The sequence below is a fragment of the Plutella xylostella genome, chromosome 11, assembly GCF_932276165.1.
Source record: "Plutella xylostella chromosome 11, ilPluXylo3.1, whole genome shotgun sequence".
In the NCBI taxonomy this organism is placed as follows: domain Eukaryota; kingdom Metazoa; phylum Arthropoda; class Insecta; order Lepidoptera; family Plutellidae; genus Plutella; species Plutella xylostella.
The window spans coordinates 1,789,303-1,812,923 of record NC_063991.1 but is presented as its reverse complement, the minus strand read 5'-3'; the positions used below and the strand labels follow the sequence as shown (position 1 = coordinate 1,812,923).

At 38.5% G+C, this 23,621-nt stretch overlaps 1 protein-coding gene across 8 annotated transcripts in view; it reads left to right on the top strand.

Moving 5' to 3' along the window:
* Nucleotides 1-23,621, top strand: part of LOC105398597 (segmentation protein cap'n'collar) — a 90,663-nt gene that overhangs the window by 15,423 nt on the left and 51,619 nt on the right. For 2 of the 8 annotated variants that reach the window (XM_048624227.1, XM_048624228.1), the window contains exons 4-6: nucleotides 13,774-13,845; nucleotides 14,534-14,653; nucleotides 15,401-15,446. In XM_048624227.1, the coding sequence (XP_048480184.1) occupies nucleotides 13,774-13,845; nucleotides 14,534-14,653; nucleotides 15,401-15,446 (238 nt within the window). Of the gene's footprint in view, nucleotides 1-5,455; nucleotides 5,808-6,423; nucleotides 7,956-13,773; nucleotides 13,846-14,533; nucleotides 14,654-15,400; nucleotides 15,447-23,621 lie in introns of those variants that run through there. The other 6 variants (XM_048624221.1, XM_048624224.1, XM_048624225.1 and 3 more) reach the window with 6 other exon arrangements.

Genomic DNA, 23,621 nt, shown 5'->3' with positions numbered 1-23,621 from the left:
GTGCCAATTTCTCCATAGTTGGTTGTCTTAACCGACAGGGATTGATTTGATATATTAATTATACGTCATCTCCATATAAAATTCATGACTGATGTGTCAAAAGTCAACCACTACTCCCTGGTTATGCTCTAACCGACTATGGAGAAATTGGCACTTAATATTACACTACTCCCTGGTTATGCTCTAACCGACTATGGAGAACTTGGCACTAAATTGTCAAATTCTGAACGGTTCATCAACAGTCGATTGTCCCGCCAATAAAACAATACTTCACTTAATCGCGGGACAATTGACAAGGAACCGTTTAGAATCTTTCAATTTAGTATCTGAGATTAAAAACAGACTATAGGAACCGAATTCGGGGGTTTTGCTTCTAAAATTGGCGTTAAAATCGCTGTTCCATCATATTTTGATTCCTATTTGATTCATGACGACCGAATGGTATAATGACCCTGACTGCTATGCCGAAGGTCCCGGGTTCGATTCCCGGCCAGGCCAGATATTTTTGTAAAGACAGGTATTTTTACTCGGGTCTTGAGTGTTCAATATGTTATGTATCTCTGTCCGATACCCACGTCACAGGCTCTCCCTAGTTTGAGGTCGGATGGCCGCGAATGAGATGTCCCCACATACATATATTATTATTATTAAGGTTCCAGATAATAGACTGTATTGCCCTGATAGAGAAATGAGAGTAACTTGACGGTAATGGTGACGACGTTGTGACGTAATGACTGAGTAATGACAGGATCGCGTTGCGTCACTCGTCCTGCCCTATATAAATTCTACGGCCCTTTCTGACTTCTTCGGGGACGCTTTGAAAATGTTCTTCGTCTGTGCAGCGATTATAAGATTCGAAACCTCCGTTTACGTTGCGTATCGTCAACTGTCACTGTCAAAATGTACGGCAAATTTGTTAGTTCCATTTGTTTTTTCCTTCGTTTGGAGTCTAGATAAATCCTGGAAAGCCATAGCATCCTCTCATATCGGTATCGTACGTATCAGACCAAACGGGACCATCCGTTTGGTCTGATACGTACGATACCGAACAAACTTATGAAGAAAAGCAATGCCGATGAAGTGGACGGCCGCACTTGTGTGAATTTCTATGTACAAAGAATACTGAATGCGATGCGTCCGTTGCGTACGATGCCGAAAGATGGACGCTTATATAATAATAATAATATAATAATATGTGGGGACATCTCACATACGGCCATCCGACCCCAAGCTAGGCAGAGCCTGTATTATAGGTATCGACAACATATTATATCTACACAAATACATAGATAGATACATATTAATTATTAAATAAATATGAACACCCAAGACCCGAGTACAAATATCTGTCTTTTAACAAATCTTTGCCCCAACCGGGAATCGAACCCGGGACCTTCGGCTTAGCAGTCAGGGTCACTAACCATTACACCAGTCGGTCCTCCGTCAATCCTGAGACGGTCCCAGATTCGAGAAGCTATGATGTAGACTGGATCCGGGGGGGACATTATCTTTTTTGATTACGTCATAACTGTCATAAGTTTAACGAATTCAAGTAAGAGCGAAGATTGTTGACACGGACTTTATCGACGTTGGGTCAAAGCTCTCTCGCGCAATACCTTAATAATTGTAATCTGATTCATTTTGTGAGCTCATTGTTTGTGTTGTGTGTGTGTGTGTGTGTGTGTTCGGCCCACGTCGATTTCTTCACTTAATTGTAATTGTTTGGGTGTTAGATTCGTGGCTTAGTACGTTAAACCCTACTGTTTTGTCACAGACCTAACATTCTGACCTCTGCGTCATTTCACTGCTTTTTGTCATGTCAAAAAGTACTGCATATCTTATGTTATCCAATGTATGTACGTTTTTGCGAATCGGCTGATAGTTTTTTAATCGTTTACTCCCTGTTGGTGGGCCAACCGCCTAGTCAAGTCAGGATAGTTTTTAAAAAAAATCAAGATTTCTTTCTATTAACGGAAAATGCTACGGGAATTTTCCCATACTGCCTGGTCTTGTTTAATTTTCAATGGAATTAAATTTTTAGGTCGTACCTGGCTCTCTGGCTGGATTTGAGAGCCAGGTGCAGGTACTTATACCCCCACAGAGAATACAATAAAATAATAGAATAGGTGTCGCTCGTATTTACCAGAATCTCTTTATTTCAACTGAAAATATCATGAAATCTGAAAACGGCTTGCACGTGTAGGTACCACAATTACATCCCACTGGCGGTCAACTGCATAAATAACATTTAATTTTAGTTTTTAATGCAACACACAAGACGCATTGAGGCCACCGAGACACATGTATGTATGTCCCTTGTCTTAATCATTCCAAAGGACATTGAAATATTTCTGGAATAAACGGATAATGCAAACGGTAAAAGCGCAGCGTTTGCCAAAATGGCCGCGAGATTTCGTGAAATAATAATGATGTTATTATTAAATGTGAGTCGTCAAGGCGTCATGTGTTTTTTGGTGAGTCTGTGCAGCGATTATAAGATTCGAAACCTCCGTTTACGTTGCGTATCGTCAACTGTCACTGTCAAAATGTAAGGCAAATTTGTTAGTTCCAAAAGTGACATTTGTTTTTTCCATATGTTAGGTGGAATTTCACCAAACGCTAAACGTATTTAGTAGCCTGTCATACGTCTGTCAGTTAGTACAAAATGTATTTAAAATTTAATTTAAATAAGTACTATTTTATATACGTTTAGCGTTTGGTAAAAGTGACCCTTAGTGTAGTTTCGAAAACAGTATCGAATCCTGTGATCGCACCTCTGATGGTTGTCGTCAAATCAAGGTTCAGCACTGCCGGCGATGACGCATGTAATAACCTGTCTCCGCGGCACGGGTCCTTTACTTTATCGCCGTCCATAAGCCCGTTTTAACCCCCAATATAAAAGAGAGGTTCTGACTCTGGGAGCAAAAAAAAAAACACAAACACGCACTCACGCCTTGTACTAATGTACTCCCTTGCGGGGTAGGCAGAGGTGCATTGCTGCACCCGCCTTTCGCCAGAGTGTTATGTTAGTCCCAATGTAATAGGGGGCGGGCCTATTGCCATTTTACGGGCACATCCAAGACCCGATAACAAATATCTGTGTTTAAACAAATATCTGCCCCAGCCGGGAATCGAACCCGGGACCATCGGCTCAGTAGTCAGTGTCACTAACCACTACGCCATTCGGTCGTCTGGTAGCGTAGCTCCAAAACGGCTGAACCCATTTTCAATTTGTGTTTTTGGGTCACATGATATTACACCGAGTATTCTCAATCATATTTTTATCAAAATCAGCATAGCCGTTCTATATCTGGGTCCGTATCGTCGTTTCAGTGACATTCCCTTTCCAAGAGAGGCTGTATCTTCAGTACTACATTTTTAAACACAGCTCTTATGGCAGTAACAGTTATTTATAGCTCTCAGCCTTGTCTTGAACCTAACATGGCAGTTGTAAGGTAAACCGCACAACGCTGACTTGGCAAGGAAGGTTAGCACATGGCACGGCATAGCAACTGGCGGGGTCACTCTCTGAATCGGCGAATGAAAGAACGAGACCTGTCACTCAATCGGTACGCTTAATAAGAAAGAAAATTCGTTTATTTCAGACACACACCGAAACAACACATACATTTACAAGAAAAGGTTAAAGAGTAATAAAACGAAATAAAAAATGATCATGAATGTTGCTTTTCGGTGCCGAAATGGGTTCTAGCTCAGCTCGATGCTATGGCAGGTATACTAAACCACACCATAGCGCTGGTTTTCAGCTAGATATGTATCATATCGTATAGCTAACAACAAGATAGAGCCGTAGTTTAGCACAGCGCTCCGAAACTTCGGCACAGCAAATCTGCCACGCTAACCACGACTTAATCTCGTTGTATTAAGCGTGCCGATTGCGTGACAGTTCTCGTTCGTTCGTTCGTATATTAAGAGAGTGACCCCACTGGTTACTGAGTGTTGGACAGAAAACATCCTTATTTAGTTGTGGTATTGAAAAACTCAACACCTCGATATAGCGACAGTCGATCTGACATGTCGGGTATGGAATCAGTAACTGCCATTCTTAGCAATGATGGATTAGAAGACTTTCTCATCGTCCCCAAATGTCATTCGGTGGAGAACATAAAAAGGCAAGCGTGGCGTGGGACGCCCTCCGGTCCACTGGACCTTAGATTAACAATATACGAATAAGATGGTGTGTCACATACAAACACAAAGCAAAAACTGTCCGCATTTTGTTAAATGATTTATGAAACGGTTACCAATGCACACTAAAAGACAAAGGCGGACTTACAACTTAAAATAAATTTCCCACAGTCATAGTTAGATATTTTCCAACACAACGATTGCGTTCGTGCAATTTAGGAGATGGCAGTTGTTTTTAAAAAAGTTGAAGATTCGTAGAAAGTAGCAGAATAGCTGAATACGCGGTGAAAGTATTTTTTTTTATATTGTAGGCGTTGTAGATGGATAAAGGGGAAAGTGGTATAGTTTTGCACACGCGTGTTTTTTAAATTGAGGTTTTCTTTTAACCCCTACCAAAAATAAGAGGTGTTATTTATATAAGTATTGTTTGTGTATAGTGGCATCAAAAGTTCTAAATATAACAGAATTATAATTAACAACAAAACTCTAAAGTTTCGCAACATTAAACTTACGAAATTGAGAAAAACAACTCGCAAATTGTTTACCTCTTTGGCGGGATGTAAAGAAAAAACATAGTTGATTATACGAACATCTTGATAAACCATCATTAGGAGCAGAATCAAAGAAATTGGAGTTCATCGTATTTTGGTTCTGTTAATTTTGGCGCTTATCCACGGCAGTGAAAGCAATGGCCTTTAGGTCATACAAATGATATTTTAAATAAATGTCCGTCGGAATCCAGGCTGAAAACAGGCGAGGTCGTTGCAGTTTTTTTTTCTTCTAAATGTTGACAACTTTTGATCTGTGGACGCTTTTCTTTCGATTTTCCCGCGTAATTAGCAAGTTTTTTTACGTCATTCTTTTCTTGTGCAGTTTTGGTAAACAATTCTAAGAAGTAATCATCTTCACATAAAAGAACTGTGAATATTCAACTGTGATTGTATAAACACTCTATAAATAAATAAAAAAGTAACTAAATTCGTAGCCGCTACTACTCACTTAGATACTATCTTAGGAAAAATAGACATTATATCGTAAAATTTGTAATTTAAATCACGCTTACTGTTCGCTTGGCAACAGCGTGCTAACATAAATGTCCATAGATTAGAAAAAACACAGGTCTTTGACCTTGTGTTCAGTTGTTACCGTGCAAGCGTGGCTATACCTAGCCAAATTGAGTAAATACGGGCTTCATAGTCACCTTAAGCATTCAGATTAAGATTCAGTAATCATAGAAAACTGTGAGCATTTTCTTTGTTCGGAAAATCGAGAAAATCACAAAGAGATGACATTTACAAGGCTGCGACTTAGCAAGTGCGTTCTATGACCTAAGTTTGGCGTCCAATTTAGCCGTACCGGTCTGCCGGAGTCATTACCAACTTCGGCGAGGCCATCGTAAAATGGTTTTCGCATTGAGTCTGCAAACGTGGTTGTATCTTCGCAGTTCGTTCAGAAACGTCCGAGCTGCTGCTCGCGACGCGCCGCGCGTTTCCGAACGTAAACAAAGACCATTGTTTTCCTTTTTGGAAATTCGAATTTTAAACTTTCGTGTTTTCGAACTTTTTGCTTTTTTTCTCCTGGCTGGATTGACTCTTTTTGTGTGAACTTTCTTCGTTAGTTGACGCTGTTGACAAATGACAATCAGTGTTGTGTTTTGTGTAATTTAGAATTTTATCTATTCCGTTATCAGTCAATAGCGAATGTCATAACTGTGAATCAGTTTCATTATCAATAACTATGTTATGATAACTGAAGATACCTATGTTTTTACGCACATATGAAATGCATATATATAATAAATTGATGATGATTGATTGGTCCGACCGATTTCGGCCATGGCGACCACTTCGACCCCTAGTTCTGTTGGCGCGCGTGCGCCCTAAGATGGCTTATAATAAATTATACGTAGCATTTCATGTATTTTTGTTGCTTAAGATTTTAAGGTTATTTTAATATGAGACACATTAGATGAGTGAAGTTATTGACCTACAGCATGTATCAACTGAAAACTGATATTTCAAAAGAGCTCTTTAATTAAATTTGTTGAATTATAAATAACAAGAGGCCAAAGGTTTACAGAACAAATGTGTACGCACGTAACAAACTAATTGTTATTCCTGTATTCAAATTAATTGAAATAGTTTTTCATGAAAATAGGACTGTGAAAACTTTCATGCAAACAATGGAAGTTTTCGACAGTACCTATTGAAATTGTAATTTTCGTTGCTGAATACACTTAATTATTTTTTAACTAAACCCAATCGATTAATTCAGAGACTGCTTCAGTATCGGAACATAACAAGTGATACGTGGAAATTTTCAGTAAAAGTGCAAATAAAAACAAAACTATCTGTGCAGAACAAAGTGATCATAGACAATGTCTTCTACGCGAGTGACCCTCAGAACAATGACCAGCAGTGCGGGCCGCGAGTGACGCTCCGGCAAAATGTCACCGGACAAACGGAAAAGGAAGAATTGTGAAGTGAATAGAAGAAATTCGAATTTACGGACTCAAAAACTAAATTAGCCCCAAAGCGTACCGACAAGGTTGCGTATGATCTCAGTATTTTAGTGCTCAACATAATAATTATAAATCTAAGCTGCAAAGACTGAATATTACTTTAATAAAAACAAAAAAAAAACACCAAAACGCTATCATGATCGCGTTGAAAAAGCTATATGGCGATGAGCTACTTCGCTTAGCTTTGGTCCTCAGCCTTCTGAAGGCCGACCCCAACGAATACTTGGAGAACGAGACCCAGCTGATGGCGGGGCTGCACATCTCCAACGGCACGGACTGGTCTGAGCAAGAAGCCCGCACACTCGTCCGGCCCCGCTTCGTGCACCCCAAGTCTCTCGACAACATCCTCATCAACTACGAGAGAGAACTCTTCGAGGAGCTGAACTCCCTGGGCCGCTACAACTCGCACAACTCGGAATACAATGCCCGGATGTGGAATCGTAATCGGCCGATACTTCATACATATTTAGTTAATAATGTCGCCACCGATTCAGTCGCGCCCCCACTGGCCGAGCCGACGGTTAATGAAAATGATGTGAGCACAACTGAAAGCGATGGCGTTTCTGCGGACGACAACGTGGCGCAAGAAATTAAAGTTACTGACGAGGAATCGCAGCCAGAAGCCGAGCCGGCCCCGGACGCCGTCGTCACGCTCTCAGCAGACTTTCTCGAGAACAGAACCGAATCGGACATATTCGCTGAAATCGCGACCAGGTCTTTTGATGTCAACGAGTTTCTGGTAACGCCTGAAGCCATGCATATCAAGAAGGAGAAAGACGATGACGATCTGCTCGATGTCAACGTCAAGAAGGAAAGGGACGCAGAAGATCTGTACGATGATAACGCGATCGACGACTTTGTACCCTACTTCACGGCGAAAGCGGAAAAGTTCGAAATCGGCGAACCTCATTCGGTGTTTGACCAGAACATAGCCGACCTCCAAGATTACAATGAATTCCTTGACGACGTCAAAGAGTTGCGGAATAACTTTGACTATCTCGACGTGAAGCATCAACAGGAGAATCTAGAGCAGTATCTGCTGGAAAATACCCCTTTAGATCTGGAAGCGGATGAGGTCTACGACTTGGCGCCAATGTTTGACGAGGAGTTGGTTCTGAACGTGAAGAGGGAACGGCCGAGCACTAGTTTCACGTCGGCTAGTTCCAGTGGTGTGAGTGAGATGGAGCTAGCGTCAGTGGATGACGCTTCCAATCCTGATGAGCAGAAACGATTCAAAATCGAGCCTGATGAAGGGCACCACACCGGTGACGAGCTGACCCAAGAGGTGAGTTTAGGCTTTAAGACTTCGATGATAAAGTTTGGCTTTGCGTGCGCTTCTGTTTAGAAAAAATATATTGGAATTCTAATTTCAAATTAGACTTTTATGGACATGCTGGCCGTTTGTATAAAATTTTGTGAAGTTAAAAGCAAAAAAAAATAAGATTGATAACGATCGGTTTGACATAAAATCGATTGTTTACAATAATTTTAATTGTAAAGTCAGCTTCGTCACATTTGACTGGCGAATGCATAATGTGCCAAGTTCCTTTTGCATTGGCGACAAACAAAAGTGAACTGTCAAACGTGGTGCTCAGAGGTTATAAAGCGAACGTTTTAAAAATGGCGCGGAAAAGAGTGTTTGTTTAAAAAAAATGGTCCGATGTGTGTTTTGCATAGTCTGTGTTAAACTTTTTTCAGTGCTGCTTTTATTAGCAACTGAATTATTTAGTAGGTCGGTATTTTTTTGTATGTTTCTCCAGACACATTTTTTAACTTAAAGATTATATTCATGCTTCAGATCAGTCTCTATGTTTACAGAGATAAACGAAGTGTGTTTGCAAATAATGCCATAAAAAGTATTTCTCAATTTCTTTCTAACTGCCTACTGCTACCCTAGCACGGGGCGCAAGACACTCACTTTTGTCAATTTTTGGTAAAAGTTATCTGTCGCACTCACTCTCGAAAGTCTCGAGGCCGCGCGATGTCAGTGTGCGCGATGTAAAACTTTTGTCACGTCTCTTGTGTCCCGTGCTAAGCCCTGCTGATGTTCTTATAATCCATTGGGTATCTTCCTAATAGCATTTGAATAGTAAGTCAAGTACCCACGCCGGCTGATAAACACGTGCATATGGACGTTGCCCTAACGCGAGCGCGTGTGTCGTTATTAATAGCCGAGTGAATCTGATAGATACAGGTACATTTGTAGCACAAGTGTATCTTTACTATGTATGCTCTGTTCATCTCACTTGAATTGCACTAGTAGTAGATAGTTACTTCCGTTATTGAAAATTAATGATGACAAACACTGGACAAGGGTTTGTCAGAGTGGATTACTGACTGTGTCAAGGTTTGGTATTCATCTGCCTTGTTTTGCTTCTGTGCGCCTGAAATACAGCGCCTGAACATACATAGATTTTTAAGCCTCGTCGAAAAAAGTAGTGTTCTTGGTTTAATGTATCTTTGATTTAATGTACTTATCTATTTTTTGTGGAAGCGCTCCAAAGTTATGCGACTTTTGTGTTGAATGTCTTTATGTAATGTGTGAATATTATTTATTTACAATACAATACAATTTTCTTTATTTGCACCAAAATACAACAACATACAAAATAAAACTTAAAAATAAAAACAGCACAAGATTATTGCTAATAGCAATCTCTACCAGACAACATTTGGATAGAAGAGAGTTTATAAGAATAAAAATAGGGCTACATACACTAATTAAATAAATTTATTTCAACGATGCCGATGCATGCTTTTGGGTTGTCGCTGTGTTTACTTACGTACATGTGCCTTCGCTAGCACGTGGCCACGCCGTATGGCCAATTGCCGCCATTTTGGCATCAATCGCGTAGAAAGTGACACCAATAATAAATAGTAAACAATCTATGTCGTAAGTATCTCGTGTTTGGAAATACTACTGTTGTTACAATGTTAGGATATACCGGCTTACCTATGCATACATACAACATAGGTACATATAATCTATCATTACACTCACGAGCAATGAAAAGTTACAGTGAAACACCAAATTACTCCTAAACGGAAAAGACTAGCTTAATAACGCCCTCTGTAATATTAAAGTACGTTTAATAGCGTATCAGAATATTACCAAGTAGAAACGTAAATATTTTGTGCATATCCCCAATGTCTAAACTGCCTTCCTAAGCTTGGACCATTTCCCACCACGCTGGTCCACTGCGGGTTGGAGTGTTTACATATTTAGATAAATATGCTAGCTTTGTTGTTTATTCTAGATACCTTTAGGTCTAGATCAATAGTAGGCCACTGATTCTAAATGTAAACAATATTAATTCGCAAATAGTATGCACGTGTGGAATAGATAACGATGTTTAGCCGCAGAGTATATTACGCATCTAGTTATTTATTTATAATCTATGATTTACACGTAACTTTGTCGTGTCGTGGTTACTAAGGTACATTATAACAAACTACAGTGCCACAAACTTATCTGTTCCGGTGACAGATCACGTAAATGTGTAATATTTCTTCATTCTATAAGATTTTAAGTTTGCCAGTAGTGGTAATTCGCTCTTGTGGTTTTAATTAACCCATCTTATCTATATAAATATATAATTCATTAGTAAATAATGATGTAAATATGGATCAAATTAGTTCGCTCTCAACGGAACAGATAAGTTTGTGGCACTGTACATCCTTTTTAACCCCTGACGATACAGAGGGGTGTTATATGTTTAACGCGTTGTGTAATTGTATGTCAGTGTGTGTGTGAATCTGACTGTGTTAGTGTAGCTCCCAAACAGCTCTGTACCGATTTTTGATTAGTTTTTTTGGATCATAAGGTATTGTTACCCCGAGTGTCCGTAGCCATATTATATCAAAATCGGCACAGCCGTTAAAAAGTGATGGGACTTTTTTAACGTTGGTTTTTAACGTTGTGGTTTTGGTTAGGTTATTGTAGTGTAGATTTAAACGACGGCTTACCCAAGAAAGAAAATAAAAATATGAAACTTTGAGAAAACAAGTTAATTTATTCTGCAACGTCAAAATTAGCGAGGCATTAACAAACACCAAATAAACTTGACCTTCCACCGAGATCGTTCAGGTAAGAAATGGAGTTCAAGACAAAATGGAAATCTCTGAAAAGTCTGAGTTCATCACCAGTAAAGGTTGGTCTGTGATTTCTAAAGCATTATTTGTTTATACAGACCAAGTTAGTGTAGTTTTGAAGGTTATGGTACATTAATAGTTCGATGACATTTTGAGGTTAAGAACATCGTATTTTTTTTAAGCTAACAAGTAACAAATACTTACGTTTTTGGGCGTCTTAAGTAGTATCCTATGATTTCTCGATTACATCATATATATTTATAAATCTATTTTGTGAAATTATGGGGTCCCTGTTTTTTTCGTAAAAAGAAAAAGGGGTCCCTTCATGTACTTCGTGTAATCACTTTATTGGTATTGGCACTGCTTTCTGGTGCACAGTTAGCTTTTCTCTATTACCAAATGGAAACCTTTTGTTTGGAAATGCCTAGTACCCTCAGAATAATGGATTGTCCCGTAGGTTACTGGCTCTGTGTCCCAGACGTCCCGTCGGCAAACGACCCTCCAGCCTTGGGGTCACTCTATACTGGCGAAAAACGAACAAACGAGAGCTGTCGTACAATCGGCACGTTTAAAACAATGGAGATAAAGCGCTCTGAAGCTTAGTTTTTCAAAATAGAGTGACCACTCTGTAACCTTTTTGAACGGTATTCGGTGCTGGCTGGATGTGTCAATTACCTTTGTCTCTGAATCCTGCGGTTTTATTTTTTTATGTATTGGATCGATTTGGTTTACAGCCTGGAAAATAAGTGTAGGCAAAACGGAAACTCAATAAAATGTTTAGCGAGGTTTTAGCCATGTATTAAATTCATCAGCACAGTATAACTATAAATAAATGAAAATAAAGAGTGCCATATTGCAGACTCTTTATCATTGTCATTTATTTACTTAAACTGAAATGCATGTAAAAAATAAAATACCGATTGATATTCTCTTTTCAAAGGTCGTCTATTAAATACCGGATTATACTATTATTCGGATCCATTTCCGTTTTCATAATTTTATTGACTGTATACTATACAGAGCTGTTAAAAAATAACTAACGAAGAACGTTATAGTGACAGTTAGTTGGGTAGGGTTTATTATCTTCGGTCCATTTATTGATCGGCCATTACATGACCATAATGGCTAAAAGTCCCTGTTTACCCGACTTGCCTTAAAAGAAGCTAGCGTGCACATACGCCACTTATGTATTATGTATGTTGCTGCGACCGCCTTGACCGACTTACCTCTGTTGCTTTGCTATTGACTTGGTCAAATAACTATTGATTATACTTTTAGCTTTCCTAAGAAATTTATCGCCTGACGTGAAGCCTGGTCAGAGGCTATCTGGCAGCTTAAAAACAACTGACAGTCGGGTTGCCCACTTACCCGGCAACTCTCTTAACACATGCTTGCTTGTGTTGGGGTCCACCAACCCGCACTAGGCCCGCGTGGTGGACTAGGCCTATAACTCTTTTCCGCTTCTCGGGCCCCAGCAGTTGGGACGTGATGGGTTGTGATGATGATGATTATGTAACGTAGCAACTGTTCTTTACATACGTCAGTCAGACAGGCGCACCCTGGCTCTGTAGCACGGGACGCTATTAAGACGTGACAAAAGTTCTCCGTCGTGCTCGCTCTTGAGGCTGCGCGATGCAAAACTCTTGTCACGTCTTAAATGCGCCCCGTACTAGCCCTTCTGGGCAGTCAGCGACTGACTCAATTCTTCTGGCTGACCTTGACATTACAACACTAGCCTTGGCCATTCCCAAAGACATCTCTACCTAGAAGTACCTCATTTGATCCCATCCTTTTATGATTTTGTATAATTGAATTTCGCGTGTTGAATAAAAGACTGAATTGAATTTAAAAGTGTAACTAAACCGAAACCCGTTAGGTATAACGGATCTTTCAAGACATCAAGTTCAAGGCTACTTCCACCATTTTGATAATAAATTTAAATATACTTAAAAGCATGTAGGTAGAAAGACATATACATCTTAAAATCTGCTTGCCGAATTGGTCTGATTATAATCTACAGTAGAACCAAAAACCGTAAAGACAGACGAATTATCAGAAGAAACCCACGAACAGGCAAGCGTGGGACGCCCTCGATAGATAGGTGGCCGGTAGAGGCTGGATGAGGAAGGCAAAGGACAGTGGACAAGCACAGAATAATAACTAGTAACCACCTAGAACCTGTGGGAAATGTTCCAAACTAGGCACAAAGGACCTCTTTTTAGACCTTTTCCGCGCCAATTACAATTATAGAAACTCTCAACGACTGCGTCTGACGTCATCGCAGTACCTACCTTGAATTTTCATACTAGAATTTTCTATTGTACAGATTACGAGATGTTTATCTTTAATTATTCTTGTGTAGAAGTAGGTATAAGTTGTATAACCACTTGTCTTGTGTGACTAATATCCTCCTATGTTAATGTTTTGGACAGTGGATCGGCCGACACTCTGTACCTTGACCGTGGTCGACCTTGCACTTCGCGAAAACATATTTTTTCCCCGAAATTTCAAACATGGTTATTTATAAAAATGCGCATGCAGCGCCCTCTATACCATAAGCTTAAATCTTGTACAAGCGCCATCTAGTAGTGAGTAGCTGTAGTTTAGTAGCGAGCGCCACCTAGTGTCGAGTAGCTGTGTCAAGTTTGTTAACGCCATCTGTTGGTGTGTGTTTGGAATTACACATAGTAACAGTGCTGAAAGATAGATGGTGCCACATGGTGATATTCTGAAGTTTTTATACCGCACTCGTAATATGTAAGTTTTCCCAAAATAAAATAAATAATTCATTTAAAGTATTTATACCTATCATAATAATAATTAATTTTCATTTAATTATTGTTTCCACATATGGTACTTAATTATCACTAGTTGAATAAGTATCATGTTTTTATTGTAATTTCGCTATCTATCACTGGTACCCTATGAACAATTGAACAGTCCTACTACCACCTATAGTTTATCATTTATCTCAATATTTTGGTTTAATGTGTTTATCTGTTTGTTCCCAGGACATGGATCTGATCGAGGTGCTATGGAAGCAGGACGTGGACATGGGGTTCTGTCTCGACAACCCTCTACCGGTATGTTATAACCATTATTTAACATAGACATTACTCTGTAAAATTATTCTGTAAAATGGATAAAACATAATTTTCTAAAAGTAAGATACCTAAGTTAAGTGTTAACTAAATTACCTGTTAGGTATTATAGGTAAAATCCCTATATAATTCTTTTTATCGAGATAGATTTAAGTAAGATTAACACTCAAGTCTGTAACGCCTTATGGGGTAGGCAGATGTATATTGCTGCACCTATTTGTTCGTTCTCTCCTTGGATCGAACCAAGAATCTTTAGCGTATTATTTAGCTTACTCAATGCTACAAATGAATCTAACAGAGGCTGTTTTTCTATTTGCCAGCTACAACTGCTTATGCAGAAATAATTGAAAGCCAATTCGGTTGCCATGTACTATCAAATTCTGTATTACATCATTGAAATTTTTAGAAATACTAGGAATAGAGTAAAAGGTATTCTGAGTAGTAAGATAAAATTATCTTTAAAAAATTATCTTTAATCTTTCTAAAAATATTTTTTCTAAGAAAGAAATCAATATGTTTTTTTAAATCTACCCTGTACCTTTTTAAAAACTAACCTTAGTCACTTATCACATTTTAACTTTAGGGGCTTTTGAAAAATCTACCCTATACCTCTTTAGCTACCACTTATATTACAACATCATATAAACTTTAGTTCCCTTTCCCCCGCCAGAGCGCGCCGCAGCTCAAGACAGCCGAGGACGAGAAGGAACTGAAGGCGGACGAGAAGGACAAGTTCCGCATCGAGAAGGTGAAGGCCGACCTTCTGGAGGTGGACCAGGTCACTAAGGAGGTAAGCTTCTGAGAAAACTTATTTTTCAACTAGCTGTTCCCGCGAGCTTCGCTTCGCATTAAAAAGGTTTCCCGTGGGAATTCCGGGATAAAAAGTAGCCTTTCTTTCTCAGGGTCTAGACCATATATATACCAAATTTCATTCAAATCCGTTCAGTAGTTTTAGCGTGAAAGACAGACAGACACATTTACTTTCGCATTTATAATATTAGTTAGGATGATCTACTAGCTGGTGCCTCAGGACTCCATCACACATCACATCACGAATTATCACGTCCCCACTGCTGGGGCACGGGTCGCCTTCCAAAGAAGGAAGGGTTTAGGCCTAGTCCACCACCCCCAACCCCAACACAAGCAAGCTTGTGCTGAGAGAGTTGTCGGGTAAGTGGGCAACCCGACTGTCAGATATTTGAGGGCTCCGTTTCGCCTTAAAAGTATTTTTCTGTGGAAACTGCGGGGTAAAAAGAAGCCTATATTGTTAATAATCTAGAGTTTCAGCTTGATGTAAATATCAAGTTTAATGAAAATCCTTTCAGTAGTTATAGTATAAATAAACACATTTATAAGGAGTGTCTTTGCCCGTTTACTACTCGCTGCACAGTTACCGGTGTCGGACTCTACATAATATTATTTCATTAATGGGATTTTTCAATCACATTATTCTTCTACATCTAATCGTATCACCATCATTACAGGCCACCGAATCATTCCGTATTCCCGTGTACTAAAGTCCATTTTCCCACCGCAGGATGACCCGTGGGCTGGCCTCTCCTACACCGTGGATACTGAGACCGGTAAGTGTATCTCTTTCTTTCTCTATCTCTGCAGCATGGCATCTTTATCTACGTAGATAAACGTGTGTCGCGTTTTGCGTTAAACTCGACGATGTGACTTTAGCTAGGTATACGAATTTATTTATTTATGAACACTTCATTGCACCACTTCACAGTATAAATACATTTCCTATGAAAAAAACATAGTAGGAGTACAGATACTTATTTCAATTTCTTCCAGCCGACCTTTGGTCAGTGGAAAAAGCATTAACTATTTCAATAAAAAGTACAATAAGTTTACTACTACTACAATAAGTTTATCTACGTAGATAATGATGGTATGAAGCCGGGACAGGTACGTCTTCCTTAAAAATAGGCGACCTAGGTTGCTTAAGGCATCATCATCAACCAGCAATCGTCCACTACTGGCCTCTCTCAAGGAGCGCCACAACACTTGGTCCTCGGCCTTCCTCATCCAACCACTACCGGCTACTTGACTGTAGGTTGTAGATTCGGCAGTTTTTGTCCAGTGCTCAAGACAATTTGCTGTAAAGGTAAGTTATAGTTTTATTACCTAAGTAGGTATTAGATGTAAGTACTTACCCGTAAGCTTCGCTCCGACTTTGAAAGTTTTCCAGTGGGAATTTAATGTATTACTTAAACCAAGTTTTCAGTTTCATGCATACCAAATTTCATTAAAATCCGTCCAATAAGTGGGTAACAAATATCAGTCTATACTTACAATTTTGGAATTTATAATAGGTATTAGTAGGATTATTAATTAACCATAAAAAAAATAAAAACAAATGTACCTAGGTTCTTTTAACAAATAACAGTATTAAAAAACCTCTGTCCTTTTACAGAGGTTTTTTGATTGTCTTGCCTGGTCTTGTGATTTTTAAAATATACTCGTATTTTGAGCCAGTTTCATACCTATTGTTCGTTATAGTTAAACGTAAGTACAATATAGTCGCTTTGTAAGACCTTTGTGAAAAACTTAAATACTTGATTCCCTTTTAACGTTACACTGTATCAAACGAACATATACAACCACTCAAGCCGATTTCAATTAGACCCCTGTAAGGAATCAAACTTGGTACCCCAACACCCTACCCTATAGCTCGAGGGGTGAAGCTATTGTTACATAAGATTAGGTATATAAGGGGAGGTCCCCTTATGTGTTTAGTAACTGACACAGGAAATGATCCGTGCAATCTACTTGTAGATAGTGGACTTGGAAAAATAGGGTGGTTATACGCTTTGCCGTATTGTTTATAATTTTTGAACGTTTTCAAATAAAGTTTCCCATTTTGTTTGATATTATATTTTACTAGTGGTGGCTTGCAAACTTTGCATCGCCTGAAAATGGTAATAAATAAATATTTCTCGTGAGAATTCCGGGATAAAGAGGACTATGTATGGATAATGGTATAATGGTAAAATTTGGGAATATCTCTTCAGTGGTTTTTATGTCTAGGGTTAGTCTGTTGTGAAAGTATTAGCCAGTCAGGCAAGACTGTTGTACTTATACCTTATACTCATTTATTTATTTATTGGAAGACCAAAAAATGATACACTTGTTACATGCATCTATCACTCATTATAAAACATAGACTAAAGATAGTGGTAGTGGGAGTGGCAAAAAAGTTCTGGTTTAGAAACCAGATAGGTAATAGCTATAGTCCAGAGATTTCATCCAAATCAGTAGTCAAAGGCCGGGTTTAAACCTGGACTATCTCTAGTCTTCGTTTTATATTAAGGGGGATAATGTACAGGTGGTATTCGCCACTTGGGCACCCCATTTCGAGTTTCCATTACAAAAGTTATCAAAAATGATTTAGTAAAAAACATTATATATCTAATACGTATAAGTTTAATTACAAGCTTCCCGCGCGGCGGGTAGCGGGTTCGACCCCCGCCGGGGCCACGGTGTAACATCAGTCGCGTGATTCAGCTATTTCTCTAGCTAGCTGCGGTGCGTGGCTTTGCTCGCTTTTTGGATATTTCGTACGCCGTGGCCTTAGATTTACAATATACGAACTAAATACAGTATCACACACAAAAACAAAGCTAAAAACTGTTTGCATTTTGTTTACTGTCTTCCATCCAAAGGTTGTCTGGTAGAGATTGCTATAAGCAATAAGGCCGCCTCTTTGTACTGTTTTATATTTAAGTTTTGTTTTTTGTAATTTTTGTTCTTGGTGCAAATAAAGTGTTTTGTATTGTATTGTACTGTCAAACCGTTAAGCTTAGTTAAGCTCAACCTAATGACAACCATTGTACCAATAAATAAAGTCACAAATCTTCTAGAAGTAGGGTGATATTTGTCAAGACGTTTCTTTTGCACTGACACTGTTGTGTAGACTGTAGAGTAAGCAAATTTATAAGACAATCGTTTAGTTCAGTGTACGACGAGCACTCGATCTGACTGGTCGTCAATAAACAGTTATCACCAGAAAAGTTGTGAAAACCCAAAAACCAAAAACACCAAAAATGTTTCGAGGTGGATGATCGTGTCACCCGTCACTACAACACTCTATCTAACTCGTATATTGTTAATCTAAGCTGTCTATGGTGCGTGGCTTTGCCTTATTTTTGGAGATTTCGTACTGACGTACAACAACCCCTCTAGGGATGCTTTTCCTTGCCATCGTATCTAAAAAACCATTATTATTCCATATTTCTGTTTAAGGTAAGAGTCCCCCTATCGATATCGTACGTATCGGACCAATCGGATTTTCATAAATGTACGGAGAAACGGCGTCGGCAATGCCGACGAAGTGGACGCACTTGTGTGAATTTCTAAAGTTAACTACAAAGAATAGGTAAGTACTGAATGCGATGCGTCCGTTGTGTATGAAATACCTAGCGACTATCTTACTTTGGAAAGGATCCCGGGTTCGATTCGAGCACAGGATTCGATACTATTTTCGAATCTACACAAACATATGGAAGAAACAAGTGCCACTTTTGGAACTAACAAATTTGCCTTACATTTTGACAGTGACATTTGACGATACGCAACGTAAACGGAGGTTTCGAATCCTGTGCTGGCTTTGGATATTTATTAAAGATCATAATTAGTTCTTCTATTCTCGAAATTTAATATATTTGTGTTGTTCGATATCTCCAACCCGGCTTTTTAGTGCGGATGTCGCACTTGAAAACTTTAGTGTTACAGGTACTTAACCCTCCCAGAAAATCATAAAAAATAATAATAATTACGGATTAGATTGTATTAATGCTTTCTTACTGAAAAAATCTCAATGAACTGAAAATAACCGCAATAAATTAAAACGCCCCGCCCCGAACGCAATTAAACTTATTTTCATAAAAAAAATATGGGAAAAAACCACGTCCCTTTTAACCGCCAAAAACAAAAAGAGAAGAAGAAAAAAACTAATAATAAAGTCGATTATGTTCGATATTTGAAAAGGACACGTTTTGGGACCGACCAATAATGAGTTCTTATTCGACCAGCGACACTTGGTCTGCTGCCCTCCCCTTCATCCATATAAAGTGCGGGGCCGCAGTACAATGGGGTTCTTTCTCGGAGGTCATGAGGAAATGGACAGCGCTACAGAGTGACAGCGCCGCGTTCAAATTCGGAATAGAGTTGGGATATTGGAAAAAGTCATCGATAAATAATCGGTGTTTCTAAGATTATTAACCCTTAAACGGCCATGGCTACTTATTTCATTGGATTTCGGTGGGATCCATATTTACCTACTAACTATGGCCGATTGAGGGTTAATATATCATCGCAATCATCCTAAGGATCCAACTTTCCGGACTTGCTTACAGATACATTAAATAATTGTAGGGTGATTGATTCGTTTAATTAAATTAAAATATACTTATATGTAAATGTTTTATACACATATAAGTATGCATACACAAACATAATTAAGTTGTTTTTTCGGTAATAAAAATTTATATTATCTAATGTTACTCATAAACGCTCACTATTTAAACCTAAGATATTTCTTCACTGCCAGAACTACGCACAACATGACTCCAATCACGTTTCTATCCCAACCCTAGTTTCAGAAAAAGAATTATACATTTTTTCTTCCGACTTTTCCACGAGTCATCGTGGCCAGTGTTCTTTGTGATTAATACTTTGAGTTTTTTTTTTCACGTAGGAATCGTATTATAGGTTTTTTCGGAGCCGACTCTTGTCCGGGCACAAAATTGGAGATATTATGAGGATTTTTCAAAATCTTTTGTCGCATTGTGTTGTATGATTGTGACGTTATGTTAAGTTATCATCTGCTGTTTTGTGATGTTGGAGTTTTGTATGATATTTGTATGAAGTGATCATTGATTTTTAACTATTTTAAAAGAGTATTTTGTTTATTTTTCCATGCGCATAACTTTAGTTCGGGTGTTGATTTCCTAAATAACGAATAGGTAGGTACGAAAGTTACACAAATACACAGCCCCAATGAACGTCTTTCAATATAGGGTTCCTTCTCCAATTTACAAGGATTAAGGATTTAAGGAGGCTCTTTTTAAAGTGGAGCATATAATAATGTGAACCCACCAACCCGCAGTGGACCAGCTTGGTGGGAAATGGTCCAAGCTTAGGAAAGCAGTTTAGAGCTTGAGTTCACAAAGGTTCCTCTCGAGAGATCCAGGTACAGGTACTTACACCCCCACAGAGAATAGAATACTGCACTCAGGGCATCCCTGAAGCTACTACTATCCCACCGCCATAGATACAGTCTTCTCATATTCGCTTTATTAGTTTCTTGAAGAACGATTTAAAATTGGGTTCGCTGTTAAAAAATTAAGTTCGGGATTATAACTTTCTACTCGGTTTACATAATATGTTGATAAAAGTTAAAAGTGTTTTGAATTGACAGGTTTTGTATAGACTTGGCTCGTTATTGCTAGAAAATAAAATCCGGCAACCCCAACTTTCCAAAAAAAAATATTTTAAGACTTAGGTAGGTATTCCTGTACACACATTTACATGATTTAGGTATATTCTTCTATTTTTTTTAACATACGCAGTATTCACGAAAAACATAATCAAATATCAGGCTCAAAAATATACATATTTGCCTCTCTTCGAAAAAAAAAAAACAAACAATCTAGAAGCTTCCTCTATGCCTCTATGTATTACTGTCACACATAGAAATTATGATTAATGCAACAGTATACCAGGGGTAGGCATAAGCCTGACGTCTCTATCCCCTGGGTATACCAGTCATTAATAACGTTATTGTTGAATTAAACCTATTATGCTTGGTACGCGGTAAAGTACTCCTTTATTTTTTTCACGTTGCCAGCACTGAAGCATAGAGCTCGGTCAAACGTTCGTTTTTCAATTTGATATACGTTCGGAAATCAAATGTTTAAACTGAGGACTTTAAAATCGGATTTTGTCAGTAGGTAGGTATTTTAAGAGCGGACTTAAAAAAGGAGGAGGTTTTAAATTCGTGTATATGTTGTGTTTATGTATTTTACACGTTAATGAAAAAATATATCGTTATTAACTAATGTTATAAAATAATAGGAGATTGAAGCAATATCTGTCTTTTAATCTGGCGCGGTCCGGACCCTCACAGAAGTCACGTGAAAACTTAAGCGTAGAATTTCAGCAACTTTATTATCAGTATACATAATCAAATGGCGAATCCACAGGCACTGTTGGACATAGACCTCTTCCTCAACAATCCCTGCGATTGAAGTCTAAATACAACTTCTTAAAAAAAAACAGCTACCGTAACGGAAACACCAACAAACCTAGTCACTCCGTGATGTGGCATAATGTACACTTTCGCCGCAACATGAGACCGAAATGAAGTATCAGCATGTTGCAGCAATAATATTTGGTAGGTCAATGACTGTCTCGTCTAGTTTTGAGTTTGGACTTTTTGTGCTGTCTATGGTCAGTCTTCAAGGCTAGTGTCGGTGACAAACTGACAAACGGATAAGCTAGACTAGGACTTGTCACCTCAAACAGTAAACAAAATGTGGACAGTTATTTGCTATGTTTTTGTATGTGACACACCATCTGTATGTGTATATCGTTGATCTAAGTAGGTATACTTTGCTTGATAACATTCATAGATCTGTCAATACTCCCACTTCGACGGTCGCCATTTAAATATTGTTTCTTTATTTGCTTGCATTCTAAAAGGCATAATATCATGTAGGTAGTCATGTTGGTGGTGTGGAGTTCACAGCATTATCAAGTGTCCGACAAAGCTAACTTAGCAACAGTCGCAAGTTTCAATACCAAAACAATTTGCGCAACAATTATGATTTGTAATTTCTGATCATTTATAGTTATTGAAAGTCTCTTACTTTTACCCATTGCAAAATTGTTAAAAGGAGAACAAGCTTTTTTTAACTTAGATATCTACCATACCAGCCATCCAAATGTTGTCTGGCAGAGATCAATATAAGTGATAAGACCGCCTTTTAAATCTAATTAAGTTACAACTTGTTAATTTTATTATTCTTTTTGGTGTACAAATAAAGAGTAATCTATCTGTCTAGGTATATTTACAACGGAAGTAAAGCTCGTATTCTTATCGGCCTTATCGTAACCTTAAAAATGCCATGAAATACCGCCTCAGCATGATGATGCTTCAGAATTATAACGGTGATACGGAGAAACCGGGCGGGTTAACAGTCATCAAAACAATACTGTCTAGGAACCAACCTAATACATAATTTATTTATTTATTTATTTACACACACACATTGTAACATAACAGGAACACAAAACCAAAACGTTACAATATTAATTTAACATATAGCACTCACTTTCATACTTCTCTCTAACATTCCCTTACATACATTCATCATCATAATGTACCCACGAGCAATGAAAAAGTTCCAGCGAGAAAATCTCGAAATAACTTCTAAACGGAAAAGACTAGCTGAATGACGCCGTCAATATTGAAGTGCATTTCACAGCGCATGAGAATATATTACCAACTATTCTATTCTATTCTATTCTCTGTGGGGGTGTAAGTACCTGCACCTGGCTCTCTCGAGTGGAACCTTTGTGCATATCCCCAAGGTCTAAACTGCCTTCCTAAGCTTGGACCATTTCCCACCACGCTGGTCCACTGCGGGTTCTAGATGTGCTAAATCTAGATATGCAGGTTTCCTCACGATGTTTTCCTTCACCGTAAGAGCGATGGTATACATTGTACTTAAGTTAAAAGAACTCATTGGTACACGTCAGCGCCGGGATTCGAACCCGCATCTCTTGCGTGAGATATTACCAACTAAAAAACGTACCTAAATATATTGATCAAATAATTAAAAGTTTTGAAAAAATGGGTTAATTTGGTGTGTAATTTTGTAAGTGAAACTTTTTCATTGCTCGTGAGTTACCCTTTGGGCAATATCATGTATAAAGAGATGTTACATATTGACATCCTAGTCGCATCGCGGGTTACAAAAGTAATAATTTTACTACACTTTTATGCGTACGCATACTGCGACAGTGATATGCCCTTAGCTCTTATTCGTGTTTACAAAATCAATTCCTCAAAATAATGACGGAAAATGGCGGCGCCGCAATCGTGAAAGAAAATGGCCGAAAGGGCGGGAAATGCGCCCCCGTATCGCTCTCATTTCATTAAAATAAAACAAGCTACACCATTAATAAAAGCAAGAAAAAGATTAATGTCGGCCGGCACAATACGTAATAAATTAAATGGATGGATATTTTCCCGAAAAGGGAGTCCTACCCCAGCGGCCATCTTGGGTTTAGCCGCTCTCTGATTGGCTGGCTCGTTCGCTAATCAATAATTTATTTCTCGAAAGCGAAACGTTGTAAGCGGTCGCGCTGTGCGAAATTCGTTCGTAATTCAAACGTGTTTTCGAATGTATTTTTGAAAATCGAATTTGCAGTCTATCCTGTTTTATTTGATTCAGCTTCTTTTGTTTATGCTATATTCGCCCATTGAAGATGTGTCTTTAGAGCGCATTTATGATGGCTTTTGCTATTCGAATTCAACTTTCTGAAAATGTGATCAGAATAATTAAATAATTTGTAAGGAAATTGTAAGTAATATAATCGCAACGTTATATATAATATAATAATTTTGTCTATTGCTCTTTTTTCCACCAAGAAAGGTTGTTACAAATTCACACTAATGTCGCCGATTGTAAAGTTCCTATTGCTTTGTTGAATTGGAATTTGCAGCTATTCGCTGTAAAAAC